Raw genomic sequence first — 20,232 nt, 5'->3', positions numbered from 1 at the left:
CTTACAGGATACTTGTGCACATCACAAGTGGCACGGTGGTTAGCACTGATGCCTCACAGAGCCAGAGACCCGGGTTCAAATCCTGCCTCGGGAAACTGTCTGTGTGGAGTTTGCACATTCTCCCTGTGTCTGCATGGGTTTACTCCGGGTGCTCCGGTTTCCTCCCACAGTCACAAAGATGTGCAAGTTAGGTTAGGTTAATTGGCCGTGCTAAATTGCCCGGAATGTTAGGTGAAAGGGTAAATGTAGGGGTCTGGGTGGGTTGCTCTTGCAGGGTTGGTGTGGACCTGTTGGGCCGAAGGGCCTGTTTCCACACTGTAAGTAATCTAAATCAATGCTGCACTTCAGGCTGTCCCAGTAACACTCATTGTAATGCTGCAGCAAGGATACTGTGTGCTCAGAAACACATGCTCAGTTCATTGACTGGACTTGGCTGTATCTCCAGACTCTTCACTCACCAAAACAGCACCCAATCACTCTGGGCCTACCTGGGTGTTCATTGATTTACTGCCTTACATTTTTGCACTTTTCATCCTTAGTCAGGAATGCCAGACTTAGTGCTGTTTAGCGCAGACACAAAAGCCAAACGCTTCTCATAGTTATCAGCAAACCTCAGTCAAGTCAAGGGAGATAGAGTTTTCTCAGGAGATCCCTGCACAATGTGCCTTCAATATTTGTTCAGACCCTGCTTCAGGTAGTCAGATCCTAACCTCATAAAGGATGAAGAGTCAAATCTCAGGCAGCACACACCCATCTTGACTCTTTCTTCCCCTTAATGGACATTTTCCTCTCCTGGAATGAGATAGAGGCAGGTACGATGGGAGTTAAAATAGAATTATATAGTACAGGAGAGGCCCTTCGGCTGGTCAAGTCTATACTGCCAAAGCTACACAAATCTGCCCACTTTCCAGTTGTAGGTCGTAGCCTTGAATGTTATGCCATTTCAAGTGCTTGTCCCACTACCTTTTAAAGGTTGTGAGGTTTCCTGCCTCAACTACCCTCCCAGCTGTTACTGTTTGGGAAGGTATCCTAAGTGAGGCGGGTGGCAGCAGGCAGCACGGTTAGTAGTATTGGAGTTTGGGATGGGGGGAGATTAATTCGGGAAGTAGTTGTGACAATAGAGAGAGTTGTAGAACATGGGCCTTGCTGGAAGATGGATTCAGTAGCAGACCCAAAGTGAGTGTGACGTCTCACATGAAAGGAGAGAAGATGATGAACCTTCTGGAGGCAGAACAGAGAGAATGATTAACCTTCTTCCTATAGCACTGAGTGTTCCTCCAACCAGCTGAGACTGTTTTAATCTGGGTGAATACCTCAGAGCAGGCTGCAATAGTCTGGTGTCATGGCCCCCATTCAGCAGGACCCTACCCACATTGTGGAGAACCAATTTCCCCTGTCAGTCTTGTCTGAAGTCAATATAAGGAACCATGTAGGACGGCTCTGGGCTGATAGTGCTTTTCCAAGTACACAACGGGTTTTTAAAGATGGTGTAAAAGCAAAGGACACCAGTAAATTCTGGCATATCTACTGAGAGCTGGGTTGTTGTGGAAACAAAATCTGGTGAGATGGGGTAGAAATCAAACTCCTTGGGATGTGGTGGGCAATTAACGAGGTGAACTTAGCACAAATCCATCCAAAAGGTTCACTGCAACATGGATTTAGGTTTTAAAATGGAAGATTGAAGTCCTATATTTTCAATTCACCAACCAATATCTATCCATGCTAATATGTTGACTAAGCAAATTAACTCATTTTATGCAATACTCATTGGTATGGCATCTTACTGAATGTCTTCTTGAAGTCCAAGTACTCTACATTTGATAGATGCTAGGCTAACTGACCTGCAGCTTCCTGCTTTCTGTGTTCCTTCTTTCTTGAATACAAGACTTACATTCATTACTTCCCGATCTGATGGTACCTTTCCAGAAAATAAGGAATTTTGCAAAGTGGCAACCAATGTATCCAATATCTCAGCAGCCACTTATTTTAACCTCAGTTAATATAAATATATATATAAATACAACAAGAGCGCGTCAGCAGCTAGGAATTCTTTGTTGAGCAGCTAACTTCCTAACTCTCAAAAGGTTGAGAACACAACTCAGGAGCGTAATAGAATATTCTTCACTTGCATGAATGATGCAACTCCAACAATGTTCAAGCTCCCCAGAACATTTTTTGGTACAGAGATGGAGGTGGAAGCAGGTTTCTCAAAGGCTGAGCAGGTTAGGTTTTTGACAGTGAGCAGGGTCATTTTTTTTCGGGTGGAGGCAGTAATGTGGTAGTATAGCAGTAATGTGATGATACAACCAGATCAGTCATAGCCTTACTGAGCTCATGTCACATCTCAAGACTGACTTTCCACAGTCCCTGTAATCAACATAGGCATCTACAACAGCATAAAATGAATAAATTCTCTCTCCAAGTTACTCACTTTCCAAAACATTCGAATGTACATGTTTTCACCTTGAACAGGACCTTCAAAATGCCACCAGACTTCAGGTATCCCCACAGGAGCTACAACAGAAAATTGTAAGCAAGGTTTAATGAGGATTTTTCTGTGTCACGGATCTGTGCTGTGCCTGTGAACCTTTCTGTTAATCACCTGGAGTGTTTGATGCAGATGGTGTAGAGGGAGCTTTACTCTGAATCTCACTGCATGCTATACCTGGAAGTGTTTGGTAAGACATTAGAAAGGGAAATGTCTCAGAATATAGGAACAGGAGTAGACCATACAGCCCATCAGATCTGTTCCTCTATTCAGTGAGATCATGGCTGATCTGTGGCCTAACCCCAATTACCTGCCTTTGTCCATATCCCTTAATACCTTTGCTGATCTACCTCAGATTTAAAACTAACAACTGATCTTGCATCAACTGAAGATAGTTCTACACATCCTTTGTGTATAGAAGTGCTTCCTAACATGGCTCCTGAAGGTTCTGGCCTTAAGTTTCAGACTATGATTCTAGAAATATTTTCTAGAATCATCAACCAGTGGAAACAGTTTACCTTTATCCATCCTATACTGACCTGATAATGTCTTGAATACTTCGACCAGATCACCCCTTTCCTTCTAAATTCCAGAAAATATAGGCCTAATTGTATAATCTCTCCTCATGACCTAACCCCTAAAGTCCAGGGATTATTCTTGTATACGTACACTGTACTCCCTCTAAGGCCAATATATCCTTCCTAAGGTGAGGTGTCCAGATCTGCTTACAATACACCAAGTTGGGTGTGATCAGAGTTTTGTATAACTGCAGCATAATTTCTGTATCCTTGTGTACATAAAGGCCAACATTCCATTACTTTCTTGATTATTTTCTCTACCTGTTTGTAACATTTTAAGATCTATTGACCTGAACCTCTAAATCTCTATGGACACTCCTCGTATTTAACATCCTACCATCCAGAAAGTATACTGATCAATCCTTTTCAAGTTAAAATGGATCACTTGCTTAAATAGAACTCCATTTGCCATTCACTTTGTCAATTTATATCCCTTTGTAATTTTGTGCTTTTGTAATTTTGGAAATATGATTTTCTACGCTATTATTCAAGTTGTTAATAAATAATGAATTATGGGGCCTTAACACTGATCCTTATAAGACGCCACTGGTTGCATCCTGCCAATTTGAGTACTTAAGTATTATCGACGTTTCGGGCATGAGCCCTTCTTCAGGAAGAAGGGCTCATGCCCGAAACGTCGATTCTCCTGCTCCTTGGATGCTGCCTGATCTGCTGCGCTTTTCCAGCAACACATTTTCAGCTCTGATCTCCAGCATCTGCAGTCCTCACTTTCTCCAACTTAACTATTATCCCTACTTTCTGTTGTCAGCCACTCAACCACTCAACCAAATACCCACATGTCAGTAATTTGCCCACAATTCTGTGGGCATCTACCTCAGTAAATAGTCACTTATATGGGACTATCAAATACTTTCTGGAACTCCATGGAAACACATCTATAGTCATTCCTCTGTTAGTCACCTTAGTACCTTTTCAAAATGTTCAATGATGTTTGTCAGGCATGACCTATCTTTCATGCCTCCAGGCTGGCTCTCCCTGATTATCTGAAAATTTAAAAGGTGTTTAATTACCCTATCCTTCATTATAGACTCCAGAAACTTCCCCAGCATGGATGTTAGCCTAACTGGCTTGTAATTGCCTAGTTTTCCTCTTTCACCCTTTTTCAAAAATGGAGTGATAGGTGAAATTTTCCAATCCAGAGGACAGCTCCTATATCCAGGAAACTCTGAACGATTATAGTCAAGGTGTCTAAAATGTTCCCCCACTTCCTTTAATATCTCTTCTAAAATTATTTTTTACGAACACTTCTTAATTATTAACCCTGTGCTATACCTCTCCTGGGAGCAACTCAAAACATTTCTCACGGGGACAGTCTTATGGGGACAGTGTAGATAGACTTTTACTCGTAATTTAAAAGAGCAGACTGAGCTTTACTCTGCAACTAACCCCATGTTGTATCTGTCCTTGGAGTGTTTGATGGAGATACTGCAGCAAGAACTTTATTCTGTATGTAACCTGTGCTGTACTGACCAGGGTGTGTTTCATGGGGACGGTATATATAGAGTTTGATTCTGTATCTAACTCCAAGCTGTACCTGTGCTATTCTACAGGAATAGTACCAGAAAACTGGGGGAATAGCAAATTTGTCCCCTTTTTCAAGAAGGGGAGTAGGGACAACCCTGGAAATTATAGACCAGTGAGCCTTATTTCGGTTGTGGATAAAGTGTTGGAAAGGGTTGGAAGAGATAAGATTTATAATCATCTAGAAAGGAATAATTTAATTAGGGATAGTCAACCTTATTGAGTTCTTTGAGAAGATGGCCAAACAGGTGGATGAGGGTAAAGCGGTTGATGTAGTATACATAGATTTCAGTAAGACGTTCAATAAGATTCCCCAAGGGCTATTGCACAAAGTATGGAGGCATGAGATTGAGGGTGATTTAGCAGTTTGGATCAGAAATTAGCTAGCTGAAAGAAGACAGAGGTTGATGGTTGATGGGAAATATTCACCTTGGAGATCAGTTACTAGTGGTGTACAACAAGGATCTGTTTTGGGTCGACTGTTGTTGATCGTTTTATAAATTACCTAGATGAGGGTGTAGAAGGGTGGCTTAGTAAATTTGCAAACAACACTAAGGTCGATAAAGTTGTGGATAGTGATGAAGGATGTTGTAGGTTACAGAGGGACATAAATAAACTGCAGAGCTGAGCTGAGAGGTGGCAAATGGAATTTAATGCAGAAAAGTGTGAGGTGATTCACTTTGGAAGGAGTAACAGGAATGCAGAGTACTGGGCTAATGGTAAGATTCTTAGTAGTGTAAATGAGCAGAGAGATCTCGGTGTCCAGCTACATAGATCCCCGAAAGTTGCCACCCAGATTGATTGGGTTGTTCAGAAGGCGTACAGTGTGTTAGCTTTTATTAGTAGAGGAACTGGGTTTCAGAACCATGAGGTCATGCTGTACCTGTAAAAAAGCTCAGGTGCGGCCACACTTTGAGTTTTGCGTACAGTACTGGTCACTGCATTATAGGGACAATTTTTTTAGATTAGATTACTTACAGTGTGGAAACAGGCCCTTCAGCCCAACAAGTCCACACCGCCCCGCCGAAGCGCAACCCACCCATACCCCTACCCCTACATTTACCCCTTACCTAACACTACGGGCAATTTAGCATGGCCAATTTATCTGACCTGCACATCTTTGGACTGTGGGAGGAAACCGGAGCACCCGGAGGAAACCCACGCAGACACGGGGAGAACGTGCAAACTCCACACAGTCAGTCACCTGAGGCGGGAATTGAACCCGGGTCTCTGGCGCTGTGAGGCAGCAGTGCTAACAATGTGGAAGCTTTGGAAAGGTTTTGGACGTGATTTACTAGGATGTTGCCTGGTGCGGAGGGAAGGTCTTATGAGTAAAGGCAGATGGACTTGAGGCTGTTTTCGTTGGAGAGAAAAGCGTTGACAGGTGACTTAAATGAGACATATAAGATAATCAGACAGGTTGGACAGTGAGAACCTTTTTCTCAGATGGCGATGGCTAGCATGAGGGGACATAGCTTTAAATTGAGGGGTGATAGACATCGGACAGATGTCAGAGGAAGTTTCTTTACTCAGAGTACACTCGCAAAATTTAAGGGCATTTAAATGGTCATTGGATAGGCATATGGATGAGAATAGAATAGTGTAGGTTGGATGGGCTTCAGGTTGGTGCAACATCGAGGGCCAAAGGGTCTGTACTGCGCTGTAATGTTCTATGTTCTATCCAACACTCTAGGCAACTTACATATTATTATTAGCTTGCTGTATTTGTATGATTCTGTTTGGGAAGAATCAAAAAGAGAGGATTTGTGGAGTTTATTGAAAATTGGGTGATTAAGCTACAGCAGTAACAAGGGTTAAATTTGCAAAAAGCTGATTTGCAGGTGCAGTTGAAATGAAGGAAGTCAGTCCAAAGCAGAAATTAGAGTATGTGGTGAACAGACTGTTGCTTAAACCTTGTGGTTCAGATATGGGGAGCAGCTCGTGAGTATGTCACAGGGAGGATCAAGTCAAAATGTATAAAAAAAAGGATTAAAGCTGTTGCTGCAGAGTTCTCAACTTGCAACTATATAGTCACCATATAAGAAGAAACAAGGCCAGATATTTCACAAGATTGTGGACTTGTTCCTCTTTTCTTGGCAACCCAACATAAATCCTTGTACTGGACTGGACCAAGTTGGGAAGTACAAGAGCATTTAAAAGTTTCACGCATGAAAACAAAAAAAAAATAGGCAGACAAACATTCAGTAGATAGAACATTTCAAGTGGGAGATGATGTATTGGTATTCTGAAGTGGTATGAGGATACAATCATATTTGGCACCAGAGACACAGATAGCTTATCATTGAATTTGAATTCAATTAAAAATCTTGAATTAAGAGTCAAATGATGACCATGAAACCTCTGTCGATTATCAGATAAACCCATTTGATTCATTATAGTTCCTTTACGGACCTGGGCTGTAAATTTTCTTTATTCTTTGTCCTTGGAAGGAAACTGCTGCCCTTACCTGGCTGAGCCTACATGTGACACTAGACTGGCAGCCTGAACTTCCTTCCCATTCTTCCCCTCCATTTGTTTTCTTCCACTCCTTTGTTTTGTGTGTCTGTTGTATGTTTACTTGTGTATTAGATTAGATTACTTACAGTATGGAAACAGGCCCTTCGGCCCAACAAGTCCACACTGACCCGCCGAAGCGCAACCCACCGATACCCCTACATTTACCCTTTCTTACCTAACACTACGGGCAATTTAGCATGGCCAATTCACCTGACCTGCACATCTTTTGGACTGTGGGAGGAAACCGGAGCACCCGGAGGAAACCCACGCAGACACAGGGGGAATGTGCAAACTCCACACAGTCAGTCGCCTGAGTCGGGAATTGAACCCGGGTCTCTGGCGCTGTGAGGCAGCAGTGCTAACCACTGTGCCACCATGCCGCCCCATGTAGAGAGGGAGTTTACAGGGGTTTAGAGTTTTAATTAGTCAAGTGATATGTCAATTATTCATCATTATTTATCTATTAGCTGGAATCTATTTATTTGAAATAATAAGTCTTGTTGAGTACAAAGACATGGTCCATGCTTTCTGGCAATTTGGCTCTGAAAGTAAATAGGGAAATTTTGTGTGCTTTTATAAAATGTTTAACTTTTGTGATGACTCTCACAGCTCTTGATTTTCAGTGTGATACTCTGGTGAGCATAATCAAAGGTCCCAGGTACATCTACGATTGTTCGGTGAACGTATGTTGCCTGTACTAAAGGAATAGCCTTATCTGTGATGGTTGGGGTACATACAGCTTTCTGCAGTGCATCCAGAGTATTCTGCACTCCAGTCGCTCCAGTATCGAGTTGTATCATACAACATACAGCGCAGACGGATGAGGTACTCAGTGCCTGGTGACAACTGGCACAGGCGCTCCTCTTTCTGCAGTTGGTTGATGACAGCCACCATCTGTGAAAATAAAAGTGAGAAGTTTAAAGCACTGCACAAAAGTCCTCCCAGTTCAGTGAAGTGCCACCCTTAATTATTGCCAGGAGCTGACTTCCACCTGACATGCTCCCAGGCCAAAACCCAATATGGTCAGCACTAACCTGTCTCCACGCAGACTCTCCATATTCTCTGTACTGCAACTGGCATTTAATTTGTAGTTTAATATTCATTGTCCAGCTTATAATCAGACAGTGGCTGTTTTGTTGATCTGCTTGTACGATGGGATAGACAGGCTGCTCTAGCTTCACTAATGTGAAAATAAAGAGGAAGCAATAGTCAGGATAAAAAGTTCACAGAAATACAGACTAGCATTGGCAGATGAGGTACAAGATTTCTCAACTACGGTATCATAAAAACTTAGAGAAAGATCTGAATAAAGTCAAGCTTGAGAGATTCATCAATGACCCAGATGCTGTGATTTTCCGATTGCTGTGACTGTATTGGATAGGCATATGGAGGATAGTGGGCTAGTGTAGGTTAGATGGGCTTGGATCGGCGCAACATCGAGGGCCGAAGGGCCTGTACTGCGCTGTATTCTTCTATGTTCTATGTTCTATTCTCCAGGTTTCATCACTCAATCCCCGATGCTGCAGCATTGAGGTTCCAGATACTCCCAGCGACAATGGGAGACCCATATACCGTAATGTTGGGACGCATGTGCCGTAACGGACAGCAAAGAAGGTTACCTCAGATTACAACAGGATCTTGATCAGATGGGCCAATGGGTTAAGAAGTGGCAGATGGAGTTCGTGGGAGCACGAGGTAGCGCCGATACAGTCATCAATGTAGCGGAGGAAAAGATGGGAGGTGGGGCCAGTGTAGTTGCGGAAGATGGATTGTTCCACATACCCTACGAAGAGGCAGGCATAGGATAAATAGACAAAGTATTTTGAGGAGTGAGGGAGTCCAGAACTAGAGGGCATAGGTTTTGGGTAAGAAGGGAAAGATATAAAAGAGACCTAAGCGGCAGTTTTTTCACGCAGATGGTGGTAGGTGTCTGGAATGAGCTGCCAGAGGAAGTGGTGGAGGCTGGTACAATTGTAACATTTAAAAGGCATTTGGATGGGTATATGAATAGGAAGGGTTTGGAGGTATATGGGTCGGGTGCTGGCAGGTGGGACTAGATTGGGTTGGGATAACTGATCGGCATGGACGGGTTGGATCGAAGGGTCTGTTTCCGCGCTGTACATCTCTATGATTTTATGATTCTATACGATACAGTTACTGTTGTGTCAGGGTCTGTATTGTTGCACACACAGAATAGTGACTAGTCCCAGATACTATGCTGCTATAGTGTCTGCTACTTAGTGTTGTGTGTCCCAATGACTGGAGCATTAGAATCCCAGTGATAATAGTGTTAGCATCCCTATTATTGTAGTAAATTGTCTCAGTCACTGTAATTTTAGGTCCCAGTTACTGTAAAGTTGGAGTCCCATATTCTGGACAGTCAGTATTCCAGATACTGTCATGTTAGGTTCCCAGTTCCTACAGCATCAAGATTCTAGAACTGTCAGGGTTCCAGTTACTGCAGTTTTGGGGTCAATGTTGACGCAGTGTCGGGGTCTGTGTTGACGCAGTTTCGGGGTCTGTGTTAATGCAGTGTCGGGGTCTGTGTTAACACAATGTCAGGGTCTGTGTTAACGCAGTGTCAGAGTCTGTGTTAATGCAGTGTTGGGGTCTGTGTTGACGCAGTGTCGGGGTCTATGTTGATGCAGTTTCAGAGTCTGTGTTAACGCAGTGTCCAGGTCTGTGTTAACGCAGTGTCAGGGTCTGTGTTAACGCAGTGTCAGGGTCTGTGTTAATGCAGTGTCGGGGTCTGTGTTAATGCAGTGTTAGAGTCTGTGTTAAAGCAATGATAGAGTCTGTGTTAATGCAGCGCCAGGGTCTGTATTAATGCAGTGTCAGGGTCTGTTATAATGCAGTGTCAGGGTCTGTGTTAATGCAGTGCCCGGGTCTGTGTTAATGCAATATGTGGGTCTGTATTAAAGCAGTGTCAGAGTCTGTGTTAAAGGGGTGTTGTGGTCTGTGTTAACGCAGTGTCCAAGTCTGTTAACGTCGTGTCGGGATCTGTGTTAATGCAGTGTCAGAGTCTGCGTTAACACACTGTTGGGGTCTGTGTTAACGCAGTGTCAGGGTCTGTGTTAATGCAATGTCAAACTCTGTGTTAACACTCTGTCAGAGTCTGTTAATGCAATGTCAGAGTCTGTTAATGCAGGGCCGGGGTCGGTGTTAATGCAGGGCCGGGGTGTGTGTTAATGCAGTGTCAGGGTCTGTGTTAACGCAGTGTCAGGGTCTGTGTTAATGCAGTGTCTGGGTCTGTGTTAATGCAGTGTCAGAGTCTGTATTAATGCAGTGTCAGAGTCTGTGTTAAAGGAGTGATGTGGTCTGTGTTAACGCAGTGTCCAAGTCTGTTAACGTCATGTCGGGATCTGTGTTAATGCAGTGTCAGACTCTGTGTTAACACAGTGTTGGGGTCTGTGTTAACGCAGTGTCAGAGATTGTGTTAATGCAGTGTCGGGGTCTGTGTTAATGCAGTGTTAGAATCTGTGTTAATGCAGCGCCAGGGTCTGTATTAATGCAGTGTCAGGGTCTGTATTAATGCAGTGTCAGGATCTGTATTAAAGCAGTGTCAGAGTCTGTGTTAAAGGAGTGTTGTGGTCTGTGTTAACGCAGTGTCCAAGTCTGTTAACGTCGTGTCGGGATCTGTTTTAATGCAGTGTCAGAGTCTGCGTTAACACACTGTCGGGGTCTGTGTTAACGCAGTGTCAGGGTCTGTGTTAATGCAGTGTCGGGGTCTGTGTTAATGCAGTGTCCGGGTCTGTGTTAATGCAGTGTCTGGGTCTGTGTTAACGCAATGTCAGGGTCTGTTAATGCAGGGTCAGGGTCTGTGTTAATGCAGTCACAGGGTCTGTATTAATTCAGTGTTAGGGTCTGTGTTAATGCAGTGTCAGGGTCTGTGTTAATGCAGTGTCAGGGTCTGTGTTAATGCAATGTAGGGTCTGTGTTAACGCAGTGTCAGAGTCTGTGTTAATGCAGTGTCAGAGTCTGTTAATGCAGGGTCAGGGTCTGTGTTAATGCAGTCACAGGGTCTGTATTAATTCAGTGTCTGAGTCTGTGTTAATGCAGTGTCAGGGTCTGTGTTAATGCAGTGTCAGGGTCTGTGTTAACGCAATGTCAGGGTCTGTGTTAACGCAGTGTCAGAGTCTGTGTTAACGAAATGTCAGAGTCTGTTAATGCAGTGTCAGAGTCTGTTAATGCAGTGTCAGGGTCTGTGTTGACGCAGTGTCGGGGTCTGTGTTGACGCAGTGTCGGGGTCTGTGTTAATGCAGTGTCAGAGTCTGTGTTAACACTCTGTTGGAGTCTGTTAATGCAATGTCAGAGTCAGTTAATATAGGGTCAGGGTCTGTGTTAATGCAGTCACAGGGTCTGTATTAATTCAGTGTCAGAGTCTGTGTTAATGCAGTGTCAGGGTCTGTGTTAACGCAGTGTCAGGGTCTGTGTTAACGCAGTGTCCGAGTCTGTGTTAACGCAGTGTCCGAGTCTGTGTTAACGCAGTGTCTGAGTCTGTGTTAACGCAGTGTCCGAGTCTGTGTTAACGCAGTGTCGGGGTCTGTGTTAACGCAGTGTCGGGGTCTGTGTTAACGCAGTGTCGGGGTCTGTGTTAATGCAGTGTCGGGGTCTGTGTTAATGCAATGTCAGAGTCTGTTAATGCAATGTCAGAGTCTGTTAATGCAGGGTCGGTGTCTGTGTTAATGCAGGGTCGGGGTCTGTATTAATGCAGTGTCGGGGTCTGTGTTATTGCAGTGTCAGGGTCTGTGTTATTGCAGTGTCAGGGTCTGTGTTAATGCAGTGTCAGGGTCTGTGTTAATGCAGTGTCAGAGTCTGTGTTAACACTGTCGGTGTCTATTAATGCAATGTCAGAGTCTGTTAATGCAGTGTCGGGGTCTGTGTTAATGCAGTCACAGGGTCTGTGTTAATGCAGTCACAGAGTCTGTGTTAATGCAGTGTCAGGGTTTGTGTTAATGCAGTGTCAGGGTTTGTGTTAATGCAGTGTCAGGGTCTGTGTTAATTCAGTGTCAGGGTCTGTGTTAATTCAGTGTCAGGGTCTGTGTTAATTCAGTGTCAGAGTCTGTGTTAATGCAGTGTCAGGGTCTGTGTAAACACTCTATCGGAGTCTGTTAATGCAATGTCAGAGTCTGTTAATGCAGGGTCAGGGTCTGTGTTAATGCAGTCATAGGGTCTGTATTAATTCAGTGTCAGAGTCTGTATTAATGCAGTGTCAGAGTCTGTGTTAACGCAGTGTTGGGGTCTGTGTTAACGCAGTGTCCGAGTCTGTTAATGTCGTGTCGGGATCTGTATTAATGCAGTGTCAGAATCTGTGTTAACACACTGTGTTAATTCAGTGTCAGGGTCTGTGTTAATTCAGTGTCAGGGTCTGTGTTAATGCGGTGTCGGGGCCTGTGTTAATACAGTGTCTGGGTCTGTGTTAATGCAGTGTCAGAGTCTGTGTTAATGCAGTGTCAGGGTCTGTGTTAGTGCCGTGTCTGGGTCTGTGTTAATGCAGTGTCAGGGTCTGTGTTACTATAGTGTCAGGGTCTGTGTTACTATAGTGGCAGAGTCCATGTTATTGTAGTCTCAGAAACCTTAGTGTTAGACTACCTGACACTTTAGTATCAGCTCCGAGTTAATGTCGTGTCAGGCTGATGAGTCATAATTGCTGCACTCACCTGGTGTTACTGAAATGTGATGCTCTCAGGTTGTCACAAATGCTATCACATCAGGTATCAGTTACTGTGGTGTCATGGTCCCAGACAGCGGAGTGTCATAAACCCAGATGATACAGAATCAGATAACAGATTTTTTAGTGTCAATATGTGTATTACTATAGCGTCGGAATGCCTGATGCTGTAGTGTTGGAGTACCAGATAGTTTGCCATTGGGGTCCCAGGTATTGTGGTGCTGGTGTGATGGGTCTAAATTACAAAATGCATGGTCTCAGCCACTGTAACGTCAAATGCCCTTGATTGCAAAGTATCAGGGTTCTCAGTTATACTAATGTCAGTATATCAGTGTCAAAGTCCAGGTCACTGTAATGTCAGGATCCCAGTTACTGTAGCTCTGTGCTGTCTAATGGATATTCATTGACAGAGAAAGCTGGAGAGAGTAATTGGTACAGACGGAATGTCACCATATGACAAACGAGAGATCAGCAGTTGAGGGAGAATTAAAGAACAATGTTTACAGAGCTTCAAAACTCACTCACCTACATCCATTGCATCAAGGCACAGGACATCAGATACTTGGGATCCAAGCTCATTCTCCGCAAGAACAAAGATATCATCAGTGGAGAAGAGACGGAGTTTGTCACGGGGCACAGTACAGGAATGGGAATCTTGAGAAAAGCAGTCACTCCACTCTGCATCCATTCCATGATTATGACACTTACCCAGATTCCTAAAGGTTGTGAGGAAACACGTAGACATAGATCAGCAGGCATCATGGGCAGATAATTTCCTTTAGAGGAAAATGTAGGAGCAATAAGTTCAGAGAGCCCTGGGTGTTGGACACAATTGAGGACTGGAAAAGGAAAAAGAGTCTCAGTCATGGTAGCATCAATGCCCTTGATTGCAAAATATCAGGGTCCCAGCTGCTGTGGTGTTGGGATCTCAGTTATACTAATATAACTTTTAGTGGGGCGGCACAGTGGCTAGCACTGCTGTCTCACAGCACCAGCGTCCCAGGTTCAATTCCAGTCTGTGCGGAGTGTGCACATTCTCCCCTCATCTGCAGGGGTTTCCTCTGAGTGCTTCGGTTTCCTCCCACAGTCCAAAGATGGTCAGGTGAATTAGCCATGCTAAATTGCCCATAGAGTTAGGTGCATCAGTCGGAGGGAAATGGGACTGGGTGGGTTACTCTTTGGAGGGTCGGTGTGGACTTGTTGGGCTGAACGGCCTATTTCCACACTGTGGGGAATCTAATCTAATCTAAATCAAAAGGCAGAAAATCATCTGTGGCCCGAAAGGAATATAGGAAATGCAGGAGGGAACCTAAAAATGCAATTAGAAGAGCAAAAAGGGGACATGAAGAAGGACTGGCGAACAGGTATACAGAGAATCCTAAGGTATTTTATAAATACATTAAAAGGAAGAGGTTAACCAAAGAAACAGTAGGGCCTATTAGGCACACTGCAGAGCATTCAGGGACTCAGACTGTGATAAACATTAGTTATAGGGATGTGGTCGCGACACAGGTTCAGTCAGGTAGATGGGTGACTACCACGAGAGGCAGGCAGGTAATGCAAGAGATTCTTGTAGCTATTTCCCTCTCTAACAGGTATATGGTTTTGGATACAATTGAGCAGGTAGTTTCTCAGCAACTATAACAGCAGCAGCCAGGCTTGTGTCACCATAACTGGCTCTGCCGGAGAGCAGGGTCAGGCAAGATGCAAGCGAGCTACAGTGCTGAAGTCTTGTTAATTAGTGGCACGGGTAGGCGTTTCTATGGCCACCATGATAATGCTGCTCCTTTAACAAGGTTATGTTGTCCTTGATTGTTTTTCAGATCAGTCATAAAGACACAGGTTCTGGGGTATCTCGTTTGGATAGTTTTTAGGACCAATTTGATTATAGCTAACAAATACTGCCTCAGGCAAAAGGCAGTTAAGCGTTTAAAAAAACACACGTGCAGAATGAAAGAGCAGTAGCCAGTTCTCCCAGCTCAGCTTATCTCTGGTTTGGTTTGTTTTGGTTTTGGCCTGGCTTTTCAGAGCAAGCAGTCAGTTTTGAGGCTGCTGGTCAAAGAAACAGTTACATGGATGTTGTGAAACTTGAAAGGATTTAGAAAAGACTTACAAGGATGCTGCCAGAGTTCGAGGATCTGAGCTACAGGGAGAGGCTGAATAGGCTGGGGCTGTTTTTCCTGGAGCATCAGAGGTTTATAAAATCACGAGGGGCATGGATAGGATAAATAGACAAGGTCTTTTCCCTGGGATGGGGGAGTCCAGAACTGGAGGGTTTAGGGTGAGAGGGGAAAGATATAAAAGGTCCTAAGGGGCAACCTTTTCACATAGAGGATGTTGTCTGTTTGGAATGAGCTGCCAGAGGAAGTGGTGAAGGCTGGTACAATTACAGCATTTAAAAGGCACCTGAATGGATATATGAACAGGAAGGGTTTAGAGAGATATGGGTCAAGTGCTGGCAAATGGGACCAGATTAGGTTAGGATATCCGATCGGCATGGACAAGTTGGACCAAAGGGTCTGTTTTCGTGCTGTACATCTCTATGACTCTATGAGTGTGTGACCTATTCCAGGGAATAGCCTGCTACACATTCTCTGACTGCTTCCAATGCATTTGCATCCTTCCTTAACTAAGGTGACCAATACAGTACACAGTAATGCAGATGTAGTCTTATCATTGCCTTGTATAATTGAAATATAACCTCCTTACTTTTATAGTCAATACCCTTCAGAATAAATAATAATACTCCAGTAATTTTCCTAATTATAGGAAAATTGTATCTGCATACTAACCTTTTATAATTCATGCACTGGGACACTCTGATGTCTCTGCAATCTCTCAGTTTCAATAATTTGCTCCTTTTTCTAATTCTTTCTGACAAAATGGACAATTTCACATTTTTCCACATTATACTCCATTTGCTACATCTTTGCCCATTTACTTAATGTTTCTCTATCCTTAGTAACCTCATGCCTTCTTCACAATTTATTTTCCAAATTTCTTTATGCCATCAGCAAATTTAGGAACCATACCATTAGTCCCTTCATCTAAGTCATTTACACAAACTGTGAAGATTGAGGCCCGAGCTCTGACCCTTGTGGCACACTATTCATTCCATCTTGCCAAGTAGAAGATGACCCATTGTGCCTACTTTTTGTTTCCTGTTAGCCAACCAAGCTTCTATCCATAACAATATGATAACTTCTACACAATGAGCTTATATTTTCTGCAACAAGCTTTGACGTGGTACCTTGTCTAATGCCTTCTGAAAATTTAAGTACATTACATCCACTAGTTTCCTTCTATCCATAGCACGTTACCTCCTCAAAAACTCCAATAAATAATTCAAACATAATTTCAGTTTCCCAAAACATGTAGACTCTACTTGATTAGCTTGAGCTTTTTGAAATACTTTGCTGTAATCTTTCTAATAATAGCCCTAACATTGTCCCTCCAGCAGATGTGAAGCTAAGGCACTTGTAATTTCCTGCTGTCCCCAGCCTTTTTTGAATAAAGCAGTTACATTCACTATTTTCCAACCCAGTGGGAGCCTTCCCTGAATCTAGGGAATTTTGGAAAATTAAAACCCCAATGCAACGGTTATCTCACTAGCCACATTTTTAAGGGTTTAAGATGAAGTCCATCAGGACCCAAGGAATTGCTAATCCACAGCTGCAACAATTTGTTCAGTACCATTCTTTTGTGACTGTAATTTTCTTGAGTTTCTCCATCCCTTTCATTTCTAGAATATTACTTTCATCCTCTGTTATGAAGGCTGATGCAAACTGCCAGTTTAAATAATCTGCCATGGGTTTATTTCCTATTTTTAAACTCTAGACTGATTTTCTATAGATCCACCATTCACTGTGTTAACTCCTTTCCTTGTTAAATAATTATACAAATACTTACTATCTGTTTTAACATTTCTCACTAGCATTCTCTCATACTGTAATTTTCCTCTTCTTCTTAATGTTTTACCTCTCCGTTAATGGAACTTCCACATTGTGGACTTCAATCATTCAAGAGGTCTGCTGATGGCCAATTAAATGCCTGAAGGACTCTTGCAGTAATAGAGACCTGCAGAAGAGGATAAGGCTCTTAAGTCCATCCATGCCAATCAAAACCTTAACATTTGCCAGCGCTTGGCCCGTAGTCTTGTAAGCCTTGGCATCACAATATACATCTAAATACTCATGAAATTTTACAAGAGTTTCTGCCCCTACAACTCCTACCAGCAATGTGTTCCAGATTCCCTCTAACCTTTGGGTGAAAAACCCTCTCTCACAACTCCTCTAAACCTTCTGTCCCTTACCTTTAATCTATGCCCCTTTGGCAGTAATCCCTCCATCAAGGGGAAAAGCTTTTTCTGTCTACCCTATCTATGACCCTCATCATTTTATACATCTCAATTATATCCCTCTCAATCTTCTATGCTCTAAGCAAAATAACCCCAGTCCAATCTCTCCTCATAAGTAGCCTAGGCAATATTCTGGTAAATCTCCTTTCCATCTGCTCCATTATTATCACATTCTTCTTGTATTGTGGTTTCTAGAACTGCACAAAAAACTCTAGCTGTGGCCTAACCAATATTTTATACAGTTCCAGCATAATCTCCCAGCACTTAAACACCACACTATATATCTTCTTAACTACTTTATCCACCTTCTCTGATACATTAAGTGACTAGTGGACGTATACACTAAGATTCTTCTAATCCTCATGCCCTAACATTCATCATGTGTTCCATTGTTTGTCCTGCCAGAGTGTATCACCTCATATTTATCCAGATTGTACTCCATTTGCCATTGATCTATATCATCTTGTAGTCCAGGGCTATCATCCTCACAATTTTCCACCCCACCAATCTTTGTATCATCTGCAAAATTATTGATCAACCCTCTTACATTCTAGTCCAAATATTTTATATAATCCACAAATAGCAAGGGCTCATTGCTGACTCCTAGTAAACCTCATTGAACACAGACACAAAACACCCCTCCACCATCACCCGCTGCTGCCTGCCACTCAGCCAATTGTCTCTCCAGTTTGCCAAATTTCATTGAATCCCATGAGCTCTTACCTTTGCTATCAGCATCCCATGAGATATTTTAGTAAAAGCCTTCTGAAGTCCAGGTAGACTACATCAAAAGCACTGCCCTCATCTACACACCTGGTCACCTCTGAAAAAAATTCAATCAAGTTGGTCAAACATGATTTTAACAAAATCATGCTGACTGTTCTTGCTTCTTCCCTGCCTCTGGTGATTTCTTCAGTCTGTCCACACTAGGCTCACAGTGACTCTCCCCCGGTTTTCAGACCTGTAGGCAAGACTTCAGACAGCCCAAAAGAATTCCAGACTCAGCAATACATACACAGAGTAGCAGACAATAGTGCAGAGTAAAGAGAAAGAGTAACAAGCAGTAAGGCAGACACAGAGTAACAGATACCAGTAAACAAATTAAAGAGATAGTAATATACACAAAAGCAGACAGTAACATTGGATTTTTCTGGTGGGTTCTGATTATTTTCCATGAACATCAAAGTGACTGATCAGAATCAGAGAAACCCTACAGTGCAGAAAGAGGCTATTCAAGTCTATTGAGTCTGCACCGAACCTCTGAAGATCATCCTACCCTGATCCAGACACTCATCATAAATCTTCACCAGTGGTGTGGGAATATGTGTTAGGAGTTTGCTGATGAAGGACATTGGTTTGATGAATTTGAGTGTGAGTTCCATCTTTTAATATCCCTTACTGTAGCAGCATCAACATGTTGGAGCTTTCTGGTCATAATTCACTGTCCATTTGTTCAAGAAGCTTCACTCCAGTAGGAAGTTTGGCTCCACTCAAGTCAAGATGGAAGCTTGATATAAGCTGGAATGAAGATGCACCATGTTTGACTTCTGTCTTAACCTCAAAGGCTCTTTAGGGGATCCATTGGTCAAGATAACTGCTCATACTTCACCATCAAACAGGCAAAGAATGACAATGAACTTTGCAAGATGTTCCTGATCTTCCTAATGTCTCACAATTTTGCAGGATTTTATAGTCAAATGATTTTGTCAAGTTTGAAAACAATATGTGAAGAGATTGATGTTGCTCACAACATCTTACATGTAGCCGGCAAGCTGTGAAGATCTGAGGCTGTGCCTCTTGATCGCCTAAACCCACAGAAAGATCTGGAGAGTTACTCTTCACCTCGTGTAATGAGTTAGCTTCGGAGAGTTCTTGCAATGATTTATCCTGCAATGTACAGCAGTCTAATTGGACTTCATCTGATGAAGGAGCTTGTCATTTAAAATAAAGCTGTTGGACTGTAACTTAGTGTGATGTGATTTCTGATCATATACAGAACAGCCATAAACACACGCACGCGCGCAAACACAATCATCAACAGACAGTAAAACACAAACAGGACAATATTCCCAGCATTCACACCAAATGATTGATGTTAAGTTATTTTACAGAATGTTGATGGCATTATTAGAAGGTGACCAAATTAACTTCAATAAGTGGGGGGTTGTGGTAATTGTCCCAGTAACTCACTTTATTCTGCGGAGTGTGTAGGTTGTTCGGATGTAAGGGTCTCTGCCTGGATCCCAGCTGCATGTCATGCTGATTTTTTCCTTCCAGCTTGTTACACAGGTTAAATTTGTTGGCTTCATTGGAGGAACTGGAAACAGAAACATGGGTTGCAAATTGAAGCACTTGCAAAGGGACAGTACGCCCTGAACAGAACAGGTAGGCTGAATGATTCAGTCACCTTGCTATCAAGGATTGCCACCTCTATCTAGATCAATTGCATGATGGAACCTTCTGCAATATGTTGCCCTTTAAGGTGATATTTTCACATTTGTTACCAGCTGACTGACCTTCTGTATGGCACTGCCCACGCACATTGCAGGGTGTGGACATGGACTCCAGTGTGACCCATCTCAGGATGGTCAAAAGAGAATGAAAAGTGAAGGAAGTTCTGAGAGGGGACAGTCAGAGATCATGAAATTGGTTCCCGAACTTTGACCTGTGAGTATGTTCATTGTTGGCTCTTCATCTGTTGCTCTGTGAAAGTTGATCAAAAGTGAAAATCTGTTCAGAAAACTCACTGAACCACAGCATGATCCAATACCATCCTAACCTGCTGCCTGGGAAGATTCAGCTCTGAGGAGTCTGCCATACCACCCTTTCTCTGCTCTCACCAGAAGTGAACCAAGTGTCATAAATTAGAGTGGTGCTGGAAGAGCACAGCAGGTCAGGGAGCATCCGAGGAGCGGAAAATTGACGTTTTGGGCAAAAGCCCTTCATCACGAATGGAGGCAGGGAGCCTCCAGGGTGGAGAGATAAATGAGGGAGTGGGGGGAGCTGGGGAGAAAGTAGCAAAGAGTACAATAGGTGAATGGGGGTGGGGATGAAGGTGATAGGTCAGAGGGGAGGGTGG

The 20,232-nt window shown here is 43.2% G+C and overlaps 1 protein-coding gene across 5 annotated transcripts in view; it reads right to left on the bottom strand.

Annotated features, from left to right (window-relative positions):
* Positions 1 to 20,232, bottom strand: part of LOC122563768 (interleukin-6 receptor subunit beta-like) — a 209,370-nt gene that overhangs the window by 81,334 nt on the left and 107,804 nt on the right. For all 5 annotated transcript variants that reach the window (XM_043717981.1, XM_043717983.1, XM_043717982.1 and 2 more), the window contains 5 exons: positions 19,344 to 19,470; positions 13,322 to 13,512; positions 8,160 to 8,305; positions 7,863 to 8,019; positions 2,432 to 2,514 (listed from right to left, as the gene is read on the bottom strand). In XM_043717981.1, the coding sequence (XP_043573916.1) occupies positions 2,432 to 2,514; positions 7,863 to 8,019; positions 8,160 to 8,305; positions 13,322 to 13,512; positions 19,344 to 19,470 (704 nt within the window). The remainder of the gene's footprint in view (positions 1 to 2,431; positions 2,515 to 7,862; positions 8,020 to 8,159; positions 8,306 to 13,321; positions 13,513 to 19,343; positions 19,471 to 20,232) is intronic.

Source organism: Chiloscyllium plagiosum, chromosome 27 (assembly GCF_004010195.1).
Source record: "Chiloscyllium plagiosum isolate BGI_BamShark_2017 chromosome 27, ASM401019v2, whole genome shotgun sequence".
NCBI classification, from domain to species: Eukaryota; Metazoa; Chordata; class Chondrichthyes; order Orectolobiformes; family Hemiscylliidae; genus Chiloscyllium; species Chiloscyllium plagiosum.
This window is presented reverse-complemented; position numbering and strand designations above follow the sequence as displayed.